General features: G+C 41.1%; 1 protein-coding gene and 1 pseudogene across 1 annotated transcript in view; one reads left to right on the top strand and one right to left on the bottom strand.

The window, feature by feature from the left end:
* Plce1 (phospholipase C epsilon 1) overlaps positions 1-23,861 on the top strand; it is a 251,212-nt gene that overhangs the window by 78,008 nt on the left and 149,343 nt on the right. The window contains exon 2 of the mRNA XM_071611080.1: positions 12,978-13,266. Coding sequence (XP_071467181.1) covers positions 12,978-13,266 — 289 coding nt within the window. The remainder of the gene's footprint in view (positions 1-12,977; positions 13,267-23,861) is intronic.
* Positions 11,816-12,291, bottom strand: LOC114096402 (large ribosomal subunit protein eL33-like; annotated as a pseudogene).

The following is a 23,861-nucleotide window of genomic DNA, read 5'->3' as shown; positions in this document are numbered from 1 at the left end:
GAGAAGAGGATTGAAGGATGGAGGGAAGAAATGATCAATGGGAATAAAGGGAAGAGAAGGAGGGATGGTGAGGAAGGTAGAATTGATCAAGACAGAATTAAAAACAGGATGAGATTCAAAAGAGAGCACAATGGACTGTCTGCAAGTGAGGAGGGTCAAGAAATTTTGAAGTGAAGAAACCATGGGGACCAAGAGGAATCTGGAGAAAACCGCCTGGAGCAACCAACAGAGACAGAGGGGGCAGAGAAATGAGAGAGGACGAGAGGGAGGATCTGAACTTTAACTCTCATATTAGCCAAGAAGATGAATGAACTCCCGCTTACTAAATGCCTCATGCATGCCAAGTGCTGTGCATTGGTAGAGAGTGTGCCCACAGGCTCACAATCGAATCCCAGAATTTTCTGTTTGACTCTGTAACTGAAAATACCCAGACATCTCCGCATGAGTTCACTGGGAGAAGGCTGACTGCCACACTCCTAACCCCTGCCCCAGCCCAGGAGAGCAGAGCCTGGCCGGCTGCAGAGGCCAGTCCTGGCAGCTCCACAAAGGGACCTCAGTGGGTAAACAGAAGCACACTTATCTCTGAGTACAGGAGTTTTCACCACCTCTGGAATGTTAGTGAATAACCAGGAGGGGGCAGAGGGTGGCTTTTAGGGTTGGTAGGTCATCTCAGGTCCTGAAAGCCAGCCTGCAGGACCTTGGATCTCTAAAGATTCCAGGCATCAATGCTGTTATCACCAGTGGTTACAAAGGATTGGTGAAACTGAAGACAAAAGACTTGCGGCTATCTTCTCTCTTTGAGTCCTTATCCAGTGATAATATCTCTGTTGTCCATCTCTGGTTGTCAGAGCAGTAGGAGATCAGCCTCAGCCTCGGGCTATCTTCAAGCAGACAAGAGGTTAAAAGTCCATGAAGGACCAACATAGCATGATAGTGGCATAAAGCCAACACATACAATGAAACAGGATAAAAACCCTAGAAACCAATCCATGCATCTACAGCCAACTGATACTCTACAAAACTGCCAAAGACATACATTGAAGAAGCGGCAGCCTCTTCAATAAATGATGCTAATTAGACAGGATGCAGAAGAACGGAATTCCATTCCTCACCCTACCATGTACAGAAACCAACTTGACATGGATTGAAGACCATCCTGATGTAAATGTGAGGCCTGAAACTATATTACAAAAAGTAGGAGAAACACTTTGAAACATCAGGTATAGGAAGTGATCTTTTGGATAAGAAAGCACAAGTAACAAAAGCAAAAGTAGACAAATGGGATTACAGAAGCATCTGTACAGCAAATGAAACAATTAACAGAGGGATGAGAAAACCTGCAGGCTGGAGAAAAAACTGACAAAGGATTTCTGTCCAGAATAAAATGAACTTGAGAAACTCAATAGCAAAAAAAACTTCATCATCATCATCATCATCATCATCATCTAATTTTAAAATGGGAAAATGATCTGAATAGACATTTCTCAGAAGAACACATACAATGGCCCATAAGTTTGTGAAAAATATTCAACATCACTAACCATCAGGAAAATGCAAATCAAAACCACAGTGGGATATCACTTAACTCTAGTCAGAATAACTATTATCAAAAAAGCAAAAAAAACAAACACTGTTGAGGATATAGAAAAAAAGGAACCCTAAAACACTATTGTAAATTAGTAGTCATTGTGTGAAACAGTTTGGTGGTTCTTCAAAAGACTGAAAATAGATCTTTGTTACATCATTACGGAGATGACTGCACTCTCATGTTAATGGCAACATTATTCAGAACAGACCAAAAAAATGGAACTGACAAAAATGTCCATTGAGTGAGGAAATGTGGTTTAGATACACAATAAAATGTTACTCAGGCATAAAGAAGAATAAAATCCTGTCATTTGTAGCAACATGAATAGAACTGAAGGATATCGTGTTAAATGAAATAAGCCAGATGCAAAAATACAATCTCACCTATTCTTTCTCAATATGTGGAAGCTAAAAAAAGTTGATCTGAAAGTAAATGAGAATGGACTGTGATTACTAGAGGCCAGGAATGGTAGAGGGAGGAGTAATAAAGGGAGGCTGGAGAGCAAGTACCACAATGCGTTAGATAGGAGGCAAAGGTTCTAGTGTGCTATAGCACAGGAGGGTGAAGTCACAATAACCGGTTGTATATTTCATGATGAGCTAGAAGGGAGGGGCTCAAGGTCTCCAAACAAAGAAATGGTTAGGAGACAGAAATGCTCATGACCTTTTATTTGATCATTACTCATTATATACAACTGTTGAAATTCCACATTGTATCCCACAAATGCGTACAATTATACGTTTAAAAAGAACAAAGAATCGTAAAACAAATATCACAGTTTAAAAAAAAAAAAGAAGCAGCAGCCCAGGAATGAAATGTTGTGTTGATTCAGAAGCAACGACCCAAGCAGGAGACCCTCAGAGCTCTGAAGAAAGACAACACTAGTCCTTTCCATCAGGTAGAGGGAGGGAGCTTAGAAATTGGGATGAGGTGAGCAGAGATTCAGGTTACCAAGGAGAGGGGCACAGGAAGCAAACAGCCTGGTGGATTGTCCTGGTCCCCTCCACTTTGTGCACACAAGCAGTCCAGAGAGGCAGGATGTCAGGAATTTTCTGCCCTCACAACTCCCCATGTGCACAGCTTAGCAAGCACACTGCCATGCAGCCTCTGAGCCAGGGATTGTAGGCTACAGGATTTGTGAAAGTTTGTTTTGTCTTGCAGGGGCTTTGTCCCCATGTGATTCATTAGTTGACCCATTGCTCCTTAGAGCTGCAAGGAGCCTGGTAGTTCAGGCCATTAAGTCCCTTCTGTGGACCTAATTCACGGCCTGACATCACAAGCCTAACAGCATAATCCATTTGTCCTGATTTGATTTTTTCCTTTCCAAGAGGCTTCCTTGGCAGTCAGGTTTTCTCATTATAACATGATTCATCTGTATGGTAATTCCCATTAGAATTAGTATCTCAGACGTGATTCATCTCGGCAGATATTAAGCTGGAAGCATCTCTTAGAGAAAGGCCTGTTACATTCACAACCAGGGAAACGTCTGTGAGGTGCCCCTTCCTTCAAGTAGCATTTGTTAGTTCTGCCCTGTGCTAGATTCTGAGCTAGGAGTTTGGACATGAACATGCCCTTGCCGTTGCTCTTGGTAGCTCCCTTTCTAGAAGAGAGATGACATGGACACAAGTGCCTGTGTATCATCTGAGAAGTACAGAAATAAAAAGGTAACATTTTTCTCCTTAAAGCCCAAGGTTGTGGTTCTCAGATGTCAGCAGGAGTTCGTATCAGCTGGAGGGCTGGTGAAATACAAATTGCTGGGGTATGGTTCCAGAATTTTTGATTCAGGAGATCTGGGATAGGGCCCCCCAAACTTGCATTTCTTAAAAAGTTCCTGGGTGATGCTGCTGCTCTGGTGATGCCCCTCCCTTTGAGAAGCACAGCTCTAAGCCTCCAGTAATTTCTCTTGGGCACCCATCCTTCACTGACTGCAGTGTGCTAATCAGTGTGCTCTGTGCTGAGGACAAGTGTTGAATAAAGACATGGCCCCCACTCTTGTGGGCCTTCATAGCCCAGAAGAGAAGTAGTCAGTGATGGCCATATTTCACAGGAAATACCACTGTGGAGTTTTGCAGAGGGTACACAGAAAAGATCATGATTATTTCTTGTTGGAGCCCAGGGAAACCCATATGGAGGAAGCAAAATTTTAATGAAAATGTAAAATGTGGACTGGGAAAAGTCATGTGGAAAGGCATTTATAACTGTGAAATTCCCAGATGATCCATCAGCTGTCCTGGGACACCCTCTCACACTTCTTCTTAGATGTTTTTTGCAGTATCAAAGATTCAGTGCCAGCCAAATCTTTACAAGGTGGCACCCACCTGTATGTAATCCTAGCTACTTTCGAGGCTAAGGCAAGAGGACCACAAGTTCAAGGCCAGCCTCAGCAATTTATCAAGACCCTGTCTCAAAATAAAAATTAAAAGGGGATGTAGCTCAGTGGCCCCTGGGTTCAACCCCGAGTACCAAAAAAAAAAAAAAAAAAAAAGAGAGAGAGAGAGAGAGAGAAAACAGACTCAGGTTACTTCCTGTAGAAGCCAGTGGTCTAGCTCTGGTTCATTGGCCTGGTCCTAGCAAAGCCTTTATTTTTGGCTCTTTGGAGTTCTGTTTGGTCAGTGTCTCCTGCATGGTCTGAATACTCTCAGTAGAATGGAATTCTCTGCACAGGCACTGGAATGGAATGTGGAATCAAGAGCAGAGGAAATACAGCCTCAGCCAAAACCCTGCTCCCCATCCCTGCCACTGGGTCTCTAGGCCGCCACAGCTGCCACCTCTCCAACAGCCCCACTGTTTTTCTTGACTCTTAGGAAAGTTGATGGTTCTTAGGTCGTTGCCTTTGTTTATACACAGATACCCATCAGACACCAAGCTTCCAGCAACTCCAACCTTCTAGAACAGTACTTCCAGATTCTAGAAGTTAGGGGAGGGGTATCTGAGACCACTAAAGGGGGTTCCAAATCATGATACACAGATCTCACACTTCATGCCAGGAAGGGGAGGGGTGCCTACCTGTCCACTCACAGTTAACACAGAGTTAAGTAAACATGATTATTAGTTTGTTTGTTTGTTTGTTTTCCCTAGCATGAGGCCCTTTAAAAACACATTATGGAGAAGGTAAGGGTGCCATTAGAAGTAGATTTGTGAGAAGTGACAGCTGATATTGAAGAACACTGGTAAGAGGGAGGGAAACAGGAGAACCTAACTGTATTAGAGAATAATGGTGATCAAATGTTCATCAATATCAGGGTTAATTAATACTTAAGAAGGAGAGGAAGTGTAGAGAATAGAGCCATCACTAAGAATCTTAGAATGTTGGCTGGCCCCTTCATGTCAAAGATAAGAACACTGGGACAGGCATGGGAGTGTGAGGAAGAGGAAGGGTTTCTACCCTTTGCCCAACATCACATAGTTATTAACAACTGTGGTTCTTGCCAGGGCAGAGTCTGCTTCTTCTTCTTCTTTTAAATCATTTTTTTTTCATGCTTCAGTCACAGTTTCTGTAACTGTAACTTAGTATTTGATGAATTAAACTGGTATAGGAGAGTCTATCCATGAATCTGTATCCTAGATTCCTTTTTTTTTTTTAAACCCATGATCCTTCCAAGTTACCACTTTCATGAAAAATTAGGGTGAATAATACATCAGATTAAGTACTCTTGATTCTAAGCCAATCAACAAATAATAATAGAAGCGTGTTAAACCATCAGTGAATTTCTCAGAACCGGCCCATGTGATTAGTAACAATTTATAGCTTTGGCTATAAATGTTCTGGATACTTTGCAAAGATTTGATGCATTTCCTGTGATTTCTACATCTGATGTTCAGCAAATATAGGTAACATTGTATTCTGGTGTAGATTAACCCAAATGGATTCATTGCCAAAATACTGGAAGATTCTAGCCAAGTTTTTGTTCAAGACATAGAATAGAGACTCATTCAATTAAGAAATAGTTCTTGAGAAGTTATAATGCCTGCTACTGTTCTAGACACTGGAGATACAGCAATGAAAAATGGAAAATTCCTCATGAAACTGATTTTTCTACTGGGAGGAGATAGACAATAAGCAGACAGACACAGAGAGATGGAGGGATTCTTAGTACAATTACCCCTCTCTTGAAAGTGCTTCTTTTACATCTATAGTAGATTCCCTGGTGGTTCCACTTGGTAGTTACCAGCACTGGCTTAGAATTGCAGAGTCTTGATACTAAGTCCTAGTTCCTTATTTTTAGATGCTGGTAATATAGTAAAACCTCTTCACAGCACTGCTCCGAGGTGACGAATCATGCCTCAACACTCAATGCCTACTCCACTTTAAACACTCCATGAATGTTGCAATTATTGCAATTATGGAGTCAATTTACCCCTAATAACAAGCCTTTTTTCTGTCAAAAGATTTCAGAAGATGCCACCAGATCTAGAAATATCATAATCTTCCTCAACTCTGATCCCAGAAAGTCAGCTTTTGAAATAGAGCAAGTAAAAAATGGATTCCCCTCGACTGTACCTTCAGTTAGCAAGTGAAGGCAGAAAGAACCCTTTCTGGCTGCATAGAGAAGGGAGGTTCCTTCTGGGTAAGGGCTACAGGGTCTGCCTGCTTCATGCCTTTCAGGGAGCTCAAGGTTTTGCTTTGTCTCTCAACTCCCCCAGCTCTCCTCAGCCAAGGGGTCTGAATTCCATGTCCCAGCCCTGGTTTCTGCCAGGCAGCCCTCTTTTTTGAGTCACAAGGAACTTCACATGTTGCTCAAGTGTCTCTGCTAGCATTGTATCTGCATTGTTTGCTTTTCAGTAAGTAACTCCATAATATTGAGGTCGTTTTGCTCAAACCACTCCACGTGTCATCCCACGGCACCTGCCATGATGTGAGAAATGTGAGTCCATGAAGAGGATCCATTCACAGCTCCCAGTGCTTGTTAAGCCTAGGAGCCCTGTGAGGCCAATGTCATTGGTACAACATTGATCTTGCTACACACATTTTAAGTCTCAGAACTTAACAGTGAGCAAGTCTAGCTTCCTTGATTCCTTTTCTTTCTTCAGTTCCAACAACTTTAGCAGGTCTTATAGTCTACGTCCAAAATATTCTTTTGATTATATTTAATAGTCTGTTTTTTTTCAGTGCTGGGGATAGAACCCAGGACCTCACACATGCCTATTAGGCAAGTGTTCTACACCCTCAGCCCCTAGTGTGCATTTTTTTCTTTTTAAATATTTTTTTAGTTGTAGGTAGACACAATGCCTTTATTTTTATTTATTTATTTATTTTTATGTGGTGCTGAGGATAGAACTCAGTGCCTCACCCACGCTAGGTGAGCAGTCTACCACTGAGACACAACCCCAGCTCCTAATGTGCAATTTTTAATTATCTTTTTTTGTCTACCTGTTTACTGCCTGTCTTCCCCACTAAAATGAAGCTTTTCTTACTCACTGTTGGATCTCCAGCAACTGGGCTTGGCACAATGTTTGTGCTTAGTAAATATAATTGAATTTTTGAGTAAATGAAAGGACACGTAGCTGTTTAACAAGCTTGGTTGCCATGTTGTGATATGTTTATTTTAGCTCAAAAATTATATTGGCCCATATAGGGCAGTAGTCTGTCTTCTTTTCAGCACCTTCTATTACCACATTAATCAAGTGAGATAAAGTTTATATATTTTTTCACTTTGTAATTTAAAACTATAAATCTCCATATAAAGGAAATATATTTGGCCATTCATTAGTCATAACTTGACTATTTCCAAAAGTAATTTAGGGAGACCATGAAAGGAATGATCATGAATCAAAACAATAACAAAAGTAGTGTAAATAGCACCTAAACCCCTTGCCAAATAACAATGTGATCTTGAATCCCACTGGTAAGCAGTGAATGTGTCCGTGTGTAGTGCAGTGGGTGAAGCTGGAGAAACATGGATTTTAATCTTGGCTTATCCTTTGCATGTGTGTGTTTGTGTTTGTGTGATAGAAAGAGAAGGAACTGGGTTACTATCAGGTTTTTGACATTGAACTCAGTTGCACAAGTAGGCAAGTGTTTTACCACTGACCTATATCCCCAGCTCTTATCTTAGCCTCTTACTAGCTGTGTAAGGTTGACTATATTTCTCTACTTCTCTAAGATAATTTTCCCCAACTACAAAATGAAATTGACCTCATTTGGTTAGTGTGTGGAGTCAGTTTTTATGTAATTAAAGTACTCGTTGTGCTCAACACATCCTCATTTCATCAATCATTGTGAATTTTCACCACAATCGTTTATTTAGCGATGGTTTTTTGAGTTGACTAGGTGGTTCTCCTTGTCTGAATCAACTGATCTCTGCTGGGCTTTCTTACACATCTGCGGTGGTGGTTGGACTGGCAGTTGGAGGATCTCAAAGCTAGGGTGGCATCACTGTGTGGATGGCTGTTGGCAGGCTACCAGCCAAGGTGACAGGAGTGACTGGGCCATGATCTCTCATCCTCTAGCAAGCTAGCTCAGGCTTCTGAACATGCAAGTTGTTATATCATCCCCAAAACAACAAAAGAGAAGGAACTCCAGTGAACAGGTATTGCTCTGTTTGTGGCCTTTTCTATATTCCCCTTGGTTAAGCAAATCACAAGGGCAGCCAGAGTCAGTATGGGAAATAATGAATGATGGTTTTTCGAGCCTACCACAATCATCACTGTCTCCATCATTGTAAGAACTAATATTTGTTGAGCATTCACTAAGTGCCAGATATTGTTCTAATCCCATTATATTTATCAAAGCTTGTAACTCTAGTCACAACTTTATGAGGCAGATACATTTATGTCCCCCATATTAGAGGAAAGGAAATCGAGGCACAGAATGACAAAGCAACCTCTCTAAGTAAGGTCACACAGCCAGGAGGTAGGGAGCCAGGACTCAAAGTAGTGCTCCAGAGCCACCGTAGTGATGACGGTTCTATACTGCCTTCTCTTCCCACTCCTGTGGGGGTGAGGGGTTTCCATGATTTCTTCTTTTATAAAAGTGAGTAATCAGATAAGAGATACTAACCAGATTTTGACATGGTCTCTGAATAATACTGCGTCTAGTACTACTCAGCATTTTCCCAACTAGCACCTTGAATTCTGATCATCCAGAATTGGATGGCCAGAACATATTCACACAGAGCTTGGAAGAGACCTGTGAGCTCTTTCTGGTTCCTTAAGGTGGGGTGTTAGCCAAGGTGGTAGCAGCTCAGACCACTGTTCTTAGAGCCCTTCATCTTCTATTTCTTCAGACAAGTCCGAGGGCCTAGAAACAAGTGGCTGGTGGCAATGAGGAATGATAACTTAATATAAACAGCGTTAATATATTTATTAGTCATTTCTTGGAGGTAAGTTGCAACATTTTTTGAGAGCAGAGATTATGGTTTTCTTGCTATATGCTCAGTAATTATCACAGGCAAGAATACACAGAGAACACGTCAGAGGAGCTTAATGTAGTGTTTATCTACATTCATATCAAAATCTCATTAAGACAAAGGTCCCAAACAAATGTACCAATGGCAATCAGTTAGTGGCCAGATGTGATCAGGAAAGCGATGGATACTGGCACCAACTGGTGAGTTCATGTTCCATCTTGCAGTGGAAAGCCTAGTTATTTGAGGCAGTGTAGGCATGCTCATTGCTACTGGACTGTTCCAGGCTTCAGGATGCTGTATGTAAACTTTCCTGATTTTAAAGCCCCGTGTGTCTGTTGAAACCAGTCCATTGGCTAAGTCTGGCTCATGGCCATCTATTTGTGACCTCCTACATTAAGCACCTGTTGGTACTTCTCCATTGCATTATTACTATCCTGAAGCCCTGAGGTGGAGGGTGAGACACAGAGTAAGGTGAAAATGGAGCTGTGAAATGAGAAGAAAGACATCAAGAAGGATTGAGACTTGTCTATTTCTAGGATTCCCCAGAGGTCAAGGAAATGGAAATAAAAAATTCGATTAGAACAAATTATTTGATATAACCATTTATAGACTAAGTGTTCTAAATCCTTGGTTCAACGACTTGAGAAATATTCAAACACCCAGTAAAACAAAATAAAATATTTTTTTTTTACTTAAAGCATTTCAATTATCTTTAACCTTCTGTTATGAAATATAAATCTACAAAAGGGAGAATATTTACTGATTTTCAAGCTTCTGTGATCAAGGAGTCCTTAGGTTATGCAATCCTTTATAAATCTAATATTTTGAGTAAAACATCTTAAAAAAAAAACTATATTAAAGGACTGAATGAGACATGGGGAATCTATGAAGGGTGATGTGGAGAGTGGAGTGCAGACAATTGCAGGCAGGGTTCAGTGGGCCAGCAGAGCAACTTGGCCAGTGAAGGATACAGGCAAACCATTAGAACCAGGAACCGTTCCGCACGTTGGTTTTTGAACAAAGCCTCCTAGCATCATTCCTGTGGTGAAAATAACAACAAAAAGCACCAGGGATTGCCCACCTCTGATGGGTTAAGCTCTTTGCTTTAACAGTCCAGGCTCTGTCTTATCACTTCCTCTGAGCTTTCTCATTGCCCTTATAACCTCCAATCACGTGCTGCTCTAAACACCTTGCTCTATGTGCTGTTCTAGGACACAATCTGCATTTTCCCGCCTCTTCACTGTTGCTTCCACTGTGAGTTACTTCCCCCACCTGCTCCAGTTTGGGCCACACTGCTTTCCAAGGCTCAGGTCAAACCCTGATTTCCCTGCTGAAGCCCTTAGCTATCAATCCTCACAGAGAGTTCTTTTCCCTAATGTCTAGAGAATTTACTTCTGACACACTCGCATGGACCTTAGTGTGTTGGGGATTGCCTTTATGATTTGGAGCTGAGTGAAAAAAATCACACCCTGAGCCGTGTAGCTGTCTCCCCACATTGGCCTTCACAACACAGCCAGATAAGGCTAGGATGATGCTGTCCAGCAACACCATGAGAGCACAGGAATAACCCATCGCACTGAATTGCATAGACTCTGCTCTGTAGTTCTTTGAGGGTGGGAGAATATATTCTGTCCTTTGACTTACCCAATAGTAACAGGCACCACTTCTAGATACTAGGTCAAGCACGTCGTGTGTCAAGTAAATCTCACAGTGTCACTAAGGAGTCATATAATTACCCCCATTTTACAGAGGAAGAAACTGTCTCAAAAGATTCAAGTCCATATGCTCATGTTTATGACTAGCTCTCTAGTGGGTCAAGGCAGAGCTAGGTACACAACCCCACATACCTGGCTCCAAAGATTGGGCTGTGTCCCAACACACCATCTTCATGGCCATACTGACCACTAGAAATTTAATGACAGAGAATTAAGTCTCTGAATTCACCATCTGCCTCCAAGTGGCCAGGGTATATCCACAGGCAGAGGAAATTAGAGTAGAAATCTGGTTAAAGTCACTGTGGTTTGAATTTTATGGAAGTTCTGGGTACAATGGAGAATCTCAAAAGGACCCAGCACAGCTCAATAGGGGACCTCTTGAGGGCCCCGGTCAAGGTGCAGTTTGGAGTGTGCAGCACCATGGGGTACATGAATGCCTGGAGGATATGTGAGGGTCTTCCCTTTCCTGGACACTGATGCCACCAAAGAGGGTGGCATTGCCACCCTATCATGAGCTCTTTGCTTTCTGTCTCCCTTATAAGACTGAAAGCTCTTTGAGTGGAGAAGCTGTCTAATTTACCCAGTCTCGAGGCAGTGACTGATATATAAATGCAAATAACTATCTGTTGGTTTGATGAATGATTGACAAGTCAACCAAGGCAAGTGCTCAAGGCAGCATGATGAAGACAACTCAGGGTAGTAAACCTTCTGTCGGAGTGTAGATTGCTCACCCAATGCTACATTTCTCCCTGCTGTTCCATGCACTGTCTGGAAGACTCTGGCTCTCCAGAACACTTGACAAAACCCAAAACTTTCTTGCAACAATATCAAACCTCATAATATTCTGACCTTACCCTTTAAATTAGATTGTGAAATCCTGCAGCACCAAATCATGTGCCACTTTTTGCACCTACCCGCTGTCTTTTTTTTTTTTTTTCTGATTATGTACCTAGAGTTTCAGCTCCTCTGAAGGCTAAGAGGGGAGGATCACTTGAGCCCAAGAGTTTGACTCCAGCCTGGGTAACACAGCCAGACCCCATATCCCCAAAATTGGAAGAAGGTGCTAATTGGTGCTACTTGACACTTCTCTTTCTTTTTCTCTCTCGCTCTCGCTTTCTTGCTCGCTCTCTCTTGAAATCCATTTTTATTTATTTTTCATTAGTTTAAATCATTGAGGGGTACAGCATCACATGGATTCTGCATCCAATGGCCTTAGCAGGAAGGTTGCTTTTGAACTTGCCCAAACCATGCCACTTTTCCCATGGATACAAGTTTACCTTTCACCAGATTCTTCTGGTTTTGTTTAGTTTACTGCCAGGAGTTACTGTGTAATTTTTTTTGCCTTCTACACAGTAGCACAACTCTTGCCTGAGTTGAATTCACTTTCATCTCTAGTATAAACACCTTGGACTTTAGGAAGAGCTTTGTACTCCCTTTGGTTCCAGAGACACTGATCATAGCCAGCAAAAGTGTCCTTGCACCACAGTCTTCCACATGTTTGCCTTTTAGAAGTCCCGTTCCCAGCAGCCCTTCACAGGCTCCAAGATGACAGAAATGCCTGCCCTGTGTCTCTCAACACAGTGCCTTGTAGAGAGCTGTTCATCATGTTGAGCTATTACTTTAGAATGGACCAGGGCATGATGGGGAATCTGTCCCAATAGTATAGTCCCCTTGAGATCATTCTTGGAGAGTTCAAGTGATCAAGAGAGATAAAATCATGATAGTGACAGAGACAGGGCAGAAAGAGTGGGCAGGAGCTGTCAACTCTTTGGATGTGGGAGGTAAGGGAGGAGGAAGGGAAAAAAAAAGATTCAAAGAGTGTCCTCAGCTGATAAAGGATGATTATGCCTGAGAGTGAAATAGAGAGGTTCTTTTTCCCCCTGACTCTCTTGTCCTCACTTCAATTTGAGCATGGAGCAAAGATTCCCCATGAATGTTTTGTGGAGGCAGATAGGCATGAGACAGTCATGCAGGATAGTCGGCAAGGACAAGAAGGTTTGCCCTGTCTCTTTGCAGAAGAGCTTTGCTCTCCTGTGGAGGGGGAGAAATTCGAGCTGAATGTATTTTTGGTTGGTACAACTTTAAGTGCTCTGTTTGATAGCAGGGTTGTTTGAATGGCCTATTTCATAACTACACATAGCTTTTCCAAATAGACGGTGTCTGTAGAATGTTCAGGTTAATGCATGAGTCCAGTGCCCAAGAGTGTTTGCACTTCCAGCGACTGGGCCTTCTTTCTTAATAAGTCATGCTGGCATTTTGTCAACAGGTTAATTTGCTTTTCTAAGAAACTAGATTAATACTTCCTGTGCTTTGTGCTATTCCCAGATCTACAATGCAGTGAGAAGAGGAGAAGAAACAGAAAATACAGTTGGATCTCTTCTCCATTTCTTACCAAAGCTTCCAGCCTCTGAAACAGTCCATGGAGGGATTAGCATTGGTCTGTGCTTAAAGCAATGTGTCCAAGACACCGTGTGTGAGTACCGTGCCACCCTCCAAAGGACTTCCATAGCTCAGTACATCACCGGTTCTCTCCTGGAGGCAACCACATCTTTAGGAGCAAGAAGTGGCCTTCTCAATACTTTTGGAGGAGCCACTGGACGAATGATGCTGAAAGGTAATGTCTGAAATTTTACTTTTAACTTTGCACCTTTCCTTCAGAGAAGAATCTTAGATAACCTTTAGGTAACTCTTTATGGAAAATTGAATTCACATATCAGCAACTCTAAGTTAACTGCTTTGAAAGAATACAAAAGAGTATTCCCTTATTAAAATCCTGTAAAGTATAAACCTTCTAGTAGTAAGCCTTAAGATTTTTAAATTCCAAGCTGGGGATGTAGCTCAGTTGTTAGAGTGCTTGCCTGGCATGCACAAGGCTCTGGGTTCAGTCCCCAGCACCACACACACACACACACACACACACACACACACACATACACACTCATACACACACACACACACATAAATAAATAAAGATTTTCAAATTCCTTTTTCTAAAGAAGTAAATGGTTAAAATGCTACCTTTAATTCAGGCAGTTGGTTTTTCTTAGTGGTAACACTTGACAGATATCAATTACTATGACAAGAGGAGAGTAAACAAATATGTTCATTGAAAACCAGCGGTGGCTGGACACAGAGTGAAGTACAGAGCTCCTTCATACACAGAATCGATAGGTTCCCGTTGATCAGAAAAGCCAAGGACCATCTTCCATGACTCCCACCTTAAAGGACAAGATAGGCAGGCAAAGTTCTGAAAGATGAGAGCTGATGGAAAATGTGGTCCCTCAGCATCTGAACCTTTCTGCTACTTCCCACGAGTGGCAGACAGGCAGGTCAGAAATGGCAGCACACCAAAGAACCCCAGAGACTTGCTCACTGCACAGCTGTCACAAGCCACTTGGCAGTTTTCCCTGGCAGGAAGTTACCAGCCAGACAGGGACCATGCAGAGCTGTGTTCCAATCCCTGGGGGCTGCCAAGTGCTCCATCTGATATCTGACCGTTTCTCTCTCTCAAGCAGAGTAGCTGTTGTTCCTCCACAGTGAACCTGAGACAGCAGGCTAGCAGACCAGTGAGCTTGCTCCTTGATCCTCAGCCTCCCCCATGCCATCCCCACACACACCCTGGGTAGGTTTAAGAGGAATACCACCGCCCCTCTGTTGGGTGCCATGTTGATTTATTTTCTGGAATCACTTTAACTTCTGGGGATTGGTTTTAAATGATGAATGAAAAAACACACACACAATGTGAGAACATTAATCCAAGAGACTAATAGGGAGAAACTTGATTTCCTAGAAAGGGTGATTTGCTGGGAAGGGAAAAAAACAATTTCCCCCTCTCATAGACCTTATAGTTTCTAGGTGGTAAGCATGTTTTCCTATGCACAAGATCCAAGATTTCTCCACCCTGATGTGGACCCCAGAGAATAGCTGTTGTGCATTCTCTATGAGTACTGTTTCCAGGAAACTGAGCTGAGAAGAGCATATGGAATTGGCATTACATTGGTGCTTGTGACTATATGCTAGGACCTCACCAACCTGTGTTTTTTAGATACACACTCTGCCCAACAGAGTGCACGTGCTATGGGAGATCCTGTGGAAGTATTAAGTCGGTTGCTGGTCAGCGTATCTGTTGCCCTGATAGTAACTTGATCTTGATTTCTGTTTGCCCTTCCTGTTCAGTGTAGACCCTTGTAGATCAACATTCCCAGCACAGAGACTTTGGTAATGTGTGATCTTCCAATTGGCATTTTAAGACTGAGCTGGGCTTTTATCTTTTTCTTTCTTTCTTTCTTTTTCTTTTTTAAAAAATGTTCTGTTTTGCAGCTCTTTAATGGTTTCTGATACCTTCTGTAAGTAGCTCCTGTTGAATAACACAATTAACTGGTTGCCTTCTGCCCTGGTCTTATTTCTATAGTTTCTGGCCTGCTTTAATCCATTTTCAACTTCAGTCCCATCCCCCAAGGGTTTTCAAAGTCTTTATGTGCCTTAATTAAACATGTTTCTTCAATATGCAGCAGGAAACAAAAAACAGGAACAAAAAAACCATGTGGGTTTCTCACCACACAAAAAAATGATAAGTATATGAGGAAAAGCATACATTAGTTATCTTGATTGATTGAGCCATTCCACAATGTAACATATGTCAAAACATCAGTTATACGCAATAAACATACATAATTTTGTCAACTTCTGAAAATTAAAAATGTTTAAAATATCAGATGGATGGATCATCAAGTCACAGAATATTCACAGAATCTGTAGGATCAGCATTTTGGCTCATGGGTGTTGAGCTCTCTGATGACCAGATAGCCATATATTCCACCAGGGCATCTGGAGGTAGTGGTGGCTGCCATGGTTTTTGGCTATTTTTAATGGTTCAGTGTGTCCTGTGTCATAAATTTGGTCAACAACTTTGAGTTTTGAGTTGCTAGTGAAAATCCATGGGGAAGCATTTAATACAGTTTCCAGTTTATAACTGGGTTGTGTTTTAGAAATTCACTTCTCAGGAACTGGGTGGAACTTAGAACACATTCCTAGAGAAATAGCAGAGTTAAACATGATTCAGTTCTCAGACTCTAGTCCTTAAAAGCCTCTTTTACTTAAAACAGAGTTGAAATATACACCCTTCAGAATAAAGAAAATAATATTAGAAAAACATTATTATTGAGACACAGAGATTCAGCCTCCAAGAAAAAAGCAGTACAAGTGAATTAAAAGACGTGTCTTGTTGAGGAATAACTTTAATTAGGGTGAGTGAAGAGTTAACTTAAAACTTTCATGGAGACTTTGAAAAGAACTTTCAGCCATTTCTGAGATTTTAGATATTGGCAGCTGTAGTTCTTTGTTGTGGTTAATTACCCTTCAAAACTCAGACCTCTATGAAAGAATCAGATAATCATCCCGATAATGTTTTCCTTTCACAAAAAAATGGAATGCTCATAAATGGAATGAAGAAGGACAGAAGGAGATAGCCCAATTTTTTAAAAGAATTTTCCCAGAAAGAAAGGGAAAAAAAGAAGATCAAAAGAATGACTTCTTCCATGGGAGAAATGATGTTTGAAGTCCATTAAGTGGAGTTAGGAAAGGTACGAAGAAAGGAGGGGGACAGAGACAAATGCTTATGATTCCCTTGCATGAGGTCCTTAGAGTAGTCAAAACCAGAGAGACGGAAGTAGAGTGGTGTTAACCAGGCTGGGGTGAAGTGGGAATGGGAATTAGTGTGTAATGGGTATAGTTTTTTTTGTAAGGTGAAAGAGTATTATCTGGATGGTGGCATGACAGTGTGATTTGTGCACTTAGAAATGTTAAGACGCTAAATTTAATTTGTGTGCATTTTACCACAATAAAAGATAACTCAATTAAGAAAAAGGAAGGGCAATGCTACGTACGTCTTTCATCCCAAGTCTATCATAGGGTTAAAAGGATCTGAGAACTTGTCCCCTGAAGGTGATTAGAATCACCAGTGGGGATTGCAGGACCCTGCAGATGAAAACAGGGGAAGAGGATGTACAGCCAGTCGATCATTGTCCCCAAGTCAGGAGCTAGTAATTGAAGGCTTGTTTGCCCAGAGTTCTGCTGCCAGATAGCTTTACCAGTCTATGGGATGGCACAGAAAGCTGACAGTCAGGACACAAACATGCCTGGTTTCCTGTCTTCTTGATCACTGAGGACGATGTCCATTAAGTTGAAAGTTTCCCAGATTGAGAGAGGCATTTCCTAATAGGAAGCATTGATCAGCCAGGGTGTACCCTTGATTATTATGGATGCTGTATCAAAATAGAAAAGTGAAAGTTTATACCATTCTGTCACGGACGTCCATTAGTTTGATACAGTTAAGCTCTTTCTATTTCCCTTCTCCTTTCTCCCCATTAAACTTGTTAGAATCTCAAGGCTAACACTGCACAGCAATGGCCGTCAAATGAATCATTGGCTTTGATAATCAAGAAAAAACAAGATCAAGTAAAAAGGGAGAGGAAAAAGGGATCAACCATAGTGAGATAGCACCCTGAAATAGCAAAATCAGAAAAATAATAAGAGAATTTTTCAAATAATGCAGCTAAATATTCTCAAATGTGTATATGGTACCAACAGTAGTGTAAACTTAGTGCATTAAACATAATTTTTCCTTCTCATAATTGTTGCTGAGTCCAGTTTGTAAATTAAGGAATTACATATAACCAGGACGAAGCTTAGCTAGTTTTCCATTTAAATTATGAGGTAGAAAAGTAATCTCCACTGTTCATTTTTAACAAGTTTGATTGCATGCATGTATGTGTAGAAAAGTTATTGGTCATACATAAGCTAAAAAAATGGAACATTAATGTCAAAATAAAACATGTCTTAGAGATTTAATATTCTCATTTGAAAATAGGGAATATTTCGTTTCTGGTAGAAAAGTCTGATAAATTTTCAATTTATTTGTCTTTCACTGTAATAAGTATGTCTTATTTGTGTCTGTTTCTAAAACTAAGCACTTTGAATATAAAAACCAGAAATCATATTAGGAATACACATACTTACATTTGAAATGCATGACCATACCTCATAAATAATTTAGTTCAAAACAGCTGCCTTAGTTGACTTCCTCATAATCAAAACAATTACCCTTTACATGCCTACCAGGCAGGGAAGGCATGTGCATAGTTCTAATTCCAAGAGTTAAGTTTATTTAGAGACTATCCTGACTTATTAGTTTTGTCACATTGAGTTTTTTTTTTTTTTTTTTTGCGGGGGGAGGTTAAAAGTATGCTTAAATGTGATATTGGGTGTGTTTGTGAACCAATTAATCATTGAAGAAATATTCACTAGCTGCCCTTTGTGGCCGAGTGCTTTGCCACCTATGGGAAGAACACTAACCATCACATCTGGAAATCTTCAACTTATAAAATAGTGTTTCTCATTCCAGAAAAAAATGTAATGTTAGGCTTCAAGTCTACTTAACCACCTAAGAGAATTCAGAAAGTGGCAGACTAGTGAGTTGAAAGTGGCCCCAGTAAGTCCTGGATTCGGGAACTGTGGTGGGCACAGAACAAAGTCTGTCTGCCTTTGGGACCACTGGTGGTCAGGTATCATCGAAGAGTGTGATTCTGCACACAGGTATAACATCAGAGTATGACTTCATACCAGCTGTAACCCAGGAATGTGACTGTGACTCCATGGCCAGGTATGACCTAAACATGTCACGTGCTAAGGTGTGAATGGATCTAACTGGATGAATTCAATACTTTCATTTGTCTTTATTTTGTTCCCAGAAACAAGTTCTTGAAAAGAAAACATTCTGTCCTATATCTCAGCAAAAATGTTGACACAGAATCGAGGGAGGGATGCAGGGAAATAAATCAGAGGATTAAGGGCTGGTTACATCCTAATCAGTGAATTCAAAAAGATGATTGGTGAGGACAGCATGCCGGACAGACACTCAAGAGATTCAAATAAAAATGTCAAGTCCTGATTACATATTCCAGAAATCATTTACAAGATAGTTATATGAACTGCTGTGTCCAGATCTAATCTAACAATGATTAGACTCCAAGGTTTTCCTCCAAACTTGCTGAATATTGAAAGGGAAAAATACTCAGTGTTGCTAATTAAATGTTCCACAAAAAAAAAAAAAAAACTAGAGTAAGAAAGTGTGTTTATCCTGAAAGAGGCGGATTTAATTAGAGAAGGAAAAGAGCAGCTGGCTTGCCCTGGGGGAGTCAAAAAGGACATTTGAATTAAAGGGTGAAGAGAGAAGTTCAAGAACAGTATTTAAAGCTGAAAATATTACTAATAGCAAAACAAAACTAAAAAAATATAAATTACAGTAATTAGAAGAATAGACTAAATTCCTCGTCTTCCATCAAAGTGATCAAAAACATTCTTCTTAAAGAGAGCATATAAAATAATAGGGAAGTAAACATTTTTAGAGGAAGGAGATGACTGCCAAAGAATAGGTTCAGAAACATGCAAAAGTGGTTTCCTCCAAAAAATGCCGTTCTCCTACCATCTTCTACAGTTGTAATTTAATTTCCATATGTGCATTTGAAGCCAGTGTGAGGTTCTGATGGATCTAAACTCCTCCTTTCCAATGCTCTTGTTGTCGTCAGCCATAATAAAAGCTATTCAGGCCTCATCCTCAAATGAAAATATGGCAGAAGAGGGGAAGCCTGGTTTTGTTGAAACAAATGGGGTGAGGGTCTCAGAATGAATAAGACCAGTATAATTTTAGGCTCTCTTTGTCCTGTTAAGAATGCCACTCTCTGAGTTACTTTATGGTTAAAAGAAATTGAAGATGAACATCATTGTGTCTTAGAGTCTTGAATTCAACACTGTGTCATCTTGAACCGGTGACTTAAGTTCTCTGGGCTTCAGTTTCTGCATCTGTAAAATGAAAATAAGAGCAACAACTCCTCTAGTTATTCTGAAGGTTAAGTATAAAAATGTATATTGAGAACTTAGCAGAGGGTTGAGAGTATAGCTCAGTGGTAGAGCAGCAGTGCAAAGTCCTGGGTTCAATCCCCAGCACTGCTAACAAAAAACAACAAAAGAAAAAGATCTTTGCATAGTCTCTTATGTCATACTGAGGATGACGATGGTGGTAAATGATGATTGGTGGAACCCTTTATTATAGAAAATTGAAACGCCATCCCTCCCCTGTACTCAGAGGCTTTGCTGTTAGCTCAGTCATAAGTGCACACAAGAAGGAAAAGCACCCTCTATGTTTTCCTGGCTGTGGACCCAGAGCACTAGCAACGTATGGGACATCTGTCAGGGTGGCTGGGAGCTGCTCTGGTGTGACTTCTTGAGTAAGCTTTTCCTTGGTTCCCATGCATTAGGCCATTCATTCAGTTACTCATTTAAGCAATATTTGTTGGACATCTACTGTGTGCCAAGGATAAAACAGTAGACCCGATGCAGTCTTTCCTTTCAAGGAAAGGAGTGCTAATGGAGATGGTAAGATGAACAGACAATTTTAGGATGTTATAAAGGTTATAGTTGAAATTAGCATAGGATGTGTGAGCCCAGAGGTTTCTAAAACTACATCAGAGCATGAAGAAGTGGGTGCAGGTATTTAGTGAGAGGAAACAAGCCCTGACCTAGAAGATCAAGCTTCTGTTTTTCTACTTGATTCTCTGACGATGTTCTCTCTATTCCCTCCAGAATAGAAAAGATGCCAAGTATTTACTCCTGGTATTAGGAACTTTGTCTAAAGTCTGTGATCAGTACAAAATTTAGTGTGCAAGTTAAAATTTGTACAATTTTATAAAGATGAAGTACTCATTACGATAAAATTAAATGAGATGTTTTTCAGTGCATGAAACAAATCCTTTTCAGTGTTTCTAAATTGTTTATTGTTTTAAAGGGCTAAATCTCCTTTAAGTGAGCTATGAAAATTCTTGACCATGGGAACATTTATAGAACATAATGGAATATGCTTATAATCTGTTTATAATAACATGTGGGTCAGTAGCAAATATTTAAGAGGAAAAAAAAAAGAGAAGATCTCAAGATAGTCTGAGTCATTATTCAAACTTCTGTTGGAATTGAGTCTTCAAAAAATAATAAAGAAACTGGTAGTGAAGTTAAAGGAGTAAAATGGTATTTTAAAGGATGTCTTGTTTCCAATTAACTTAATTCTAACAGAAGATATTTTACCACCTTCATAAAAATCTAAATATTTTGTCAAGTGGAAATACGTATTTGGTATTTTTAAGTCTTTTTTAACTTAACAGTTCATCACGACAATGAACTGTCTTCAAAAATGTTTTCCATAATATTTATTTTACAAGTGATTCCATAGAAGCCTGAACATGGTATGCTTCAGTGCTTTTGAGGCTTTCCCTGTGAACTTTAGTTACCAGAAATACCCTGGGAAGCAGTGGTGGATGTTTCTGCCTGTTTGTACCCAAAGTCACATTTTGGCATTCATAAGCAAACATCTAAAATCCATTTCCAGCAGGTATTAGTGTATATTATCTGGGAATTCAGAGGGAAACCCAGAGTACAGAAAGTTTCAGAGACCCTGGAAACTCAAAAATTCTGGGCTAGTGAACTACCAAGTCTAGAACCAAAATCTTTCACTGGGGTTTATCAGCTAACAGGGACAAAGTCATCATTTGATCCTAAGCCTATCTGACTCCCAAACCCATGTTCTTAACCTCTAGGAAGCATTCCAGATTTTCCCCACTAAGATCCTGTGTCTTACACCAGGGTGCATGTGTTTGTGTATGTACATAATATAATACAATATGGAAGATCAAATTTGAATGCAGGTTCAACTGACTACAAAAGCAATTATTTTCCCACATATCCTCTATCTTCTTGCCCTAGAGATCTACAAGGACTTCAGAAATCCTGGGGGAAGTGATGCACTTCCATTCTTTCATATGGGTACCAGTGAAGGTAGTTGGGGTTCTTCTACCTACAGCTGCAGAGTCATAGCACAGAGTCAATCAAACAGGAGAAGCAGCCGCTCCTGTTAGCTAATGGACCACTCTGCATGTATTCCATTCTGCAAACGCAGCCACACAGTGCCTCGTCTGTACAAAGAGCTCTGAAAATAATTGTTGAGAGAATGAGTGAATATGTGAACATGTGCACACAGCTCCAGGCTCACATGCAGTTCCTTGTACTAAAACCAAGAATATTTGTAATATCTGCATTGTCCTGAGAGCATTACGGGTTCGTTCCCTGTAGGGGCCACCAAATGCCGCAGTCTGGCTGGGCACAATTCACAAGCCACTTATCAAGTAGAAACAACTTTATTTTTAGAACACACAGGCCGCACCACGCAGCACCACATGAGCTCTTCAGGAATTCCCTCAGAGCCCAACTGCCACCACCGGCTTCCCACAAGCCTCTCAACCCCCCCCCCCCCACTCCTCCTGCTCTTGAGGCCTATTGGCTGGGTAGCCTGGGTGGAGCCAAAAGAGCCCCCCAAAGAGCAGCTCCGTGGTCTGAAAGGGCGGGGAAACAGCCCAATGAGCATCACTGCAGAGGAGCCAATCAGCTGACAGCTGGAAGTTTGCTGGGGCCCCTTGGGCTGTGGCTCTCAACAAGCATTGCCCCATCAAAAAGTTAATTTGTCAACAGTGACCATTTTTTTGAAAGCTTGATTTGCAAAAGTCACTTGGACTGGTCTCAGTCCTGTCCCGTGTGTGACTGAAGATAGGTGGCAGAGGTGGACCCTCTGAGAGTCACATGAGAAACATGCCTCTGATCTTCATTGGCCCCTGCCCTATGATGTGTTATTAATTGACCACAATAAGGCAGATAGCAATGGAGGATAGCCCTCTTACCTGCTTCTATGGACTTCCTAAGTGTCCGCACACCTCTGGGCCAGTTGGCAAGTGGTCCTGAGGGGTCTCATCTCTGTAAATTGCTGAGAAAAGGAAAATAAGGCAGAAGGTGACCCCAGTCTTTACATCAGCCCTGCTTTGGAGGTCTGGGGTCTCTTCCTTGAGCAAAAAGGTAGGGGTCCACTCTGCAGCACGCAAACCAGGCAAAGAGCTTTGGGGAAAATCCTCTTCTTGGTTTATCCCACCCCAACCTGTCAGAGAGACCACTGATGGGAATATGGGAATTCACTTATTTCATAAATACTTACGAATACCTACAATGCCAGGGAGTAAGAGTAGAAGAGACATTGTCCCTACCCATGAAGAGCTTAAATACCAGTAGGGAAGCAAGCAATCACAAATATAAATGGCAAACTTAACTGTGATACATGCTATAAGTGAGATGGACATGTCTGTGTGAGATTTGACCAGGCAGAGAAATCTGCCCTGAAGCAGTGATGTTTAAGCTGGGGGATAATTGTCCGATTTATGATAACTAAGAGGAAAGAGGAGCTGGAATAGTGTCAGGGTAGCAATGACTGTATATGCAAAGGCTCAGTGGCTGAAGAGAGTATGCAGAGTCGAGGTTTTGATGGAGAATAGGGAGCTGGAAGGTTCGTTATACCAAGGAAGTCCAGAGAAGTCAGAACAACAAACACCAACGTGTACTGGATGCTTACTGTGTGCCAGGCACTGTGAGAAATGTTTTAAAATTACCTAATTTAAGCCTCACATTTTTACATATGAATAAACTGAATTGCAGAGAGGGAAAACAAACTGCTGGATGGCGCAGGCTCTTACTAAGGGCTCCAGAAGCAATAGGAAGCCCTCAGAGGGTGTTAATCAGGAAGATATATGTTTCAAAAGGATGGTTCAGATCCAAATAAAGCAGAGGTGTCCTCCTGCTCAGTCCCTTCCAATTCTCTTTGTACCCCAAATAAAAATATTTTTGAAATGTCAATGATATGGAATCTGAAAATAAATGATTATTCCAAATGAAGACCTGAGATAATATCAGTTGAAAACCATGTAAACCACATAATTGTTTTGAGAAAGTGGAGAAAGGAGGGTAACTGGTAATAGCTCTCTCTGCTTTCTGGGAACTATATTCCAAAAGGTTGGATTGAAGATGAGCCTGCGGGGACTACCAATAGTCCCCTACCCCATGCCAAACTCAGTTAGTACTCTGTTTTTACTTGTGTCAGGGGAGCAAAATTTGTTCCTAATGGGCCAAATCCAGGCCATGTGTGTTTTTCTTTGACAGCTGCAATATTTTAAAAATTGGGAAGCTTTGCATTAAGATGTAGACTTCTGGCTTTTCTGGAAGCTCTGGGCCATCATCCTCCCTTGGCCCCATGGCCTGGCACTGATGCACACTCACCCCTCAGATGAG

The sequence above is a fragment of the Marmota flaviventris genome, chromosome 4 (assembly GCF_047511675.1).
Source record: "Marmota flaviventris isolate mMarFla1 chromosome 4, mMarFla1.hap1, whole genome shotgun sequence".
NCBI classification, from domain to species: Eukaryota; Metazoa; Chordata; class Mammalia; order Rodentia; family Sciuridae; genus Marmota; species Marmota flaviventris.
The sequence above is the reverse complement of the archived record's forward strand: the minus strand, read 5'-3'. Positions and strand labels throughout refer to the sequence as shown.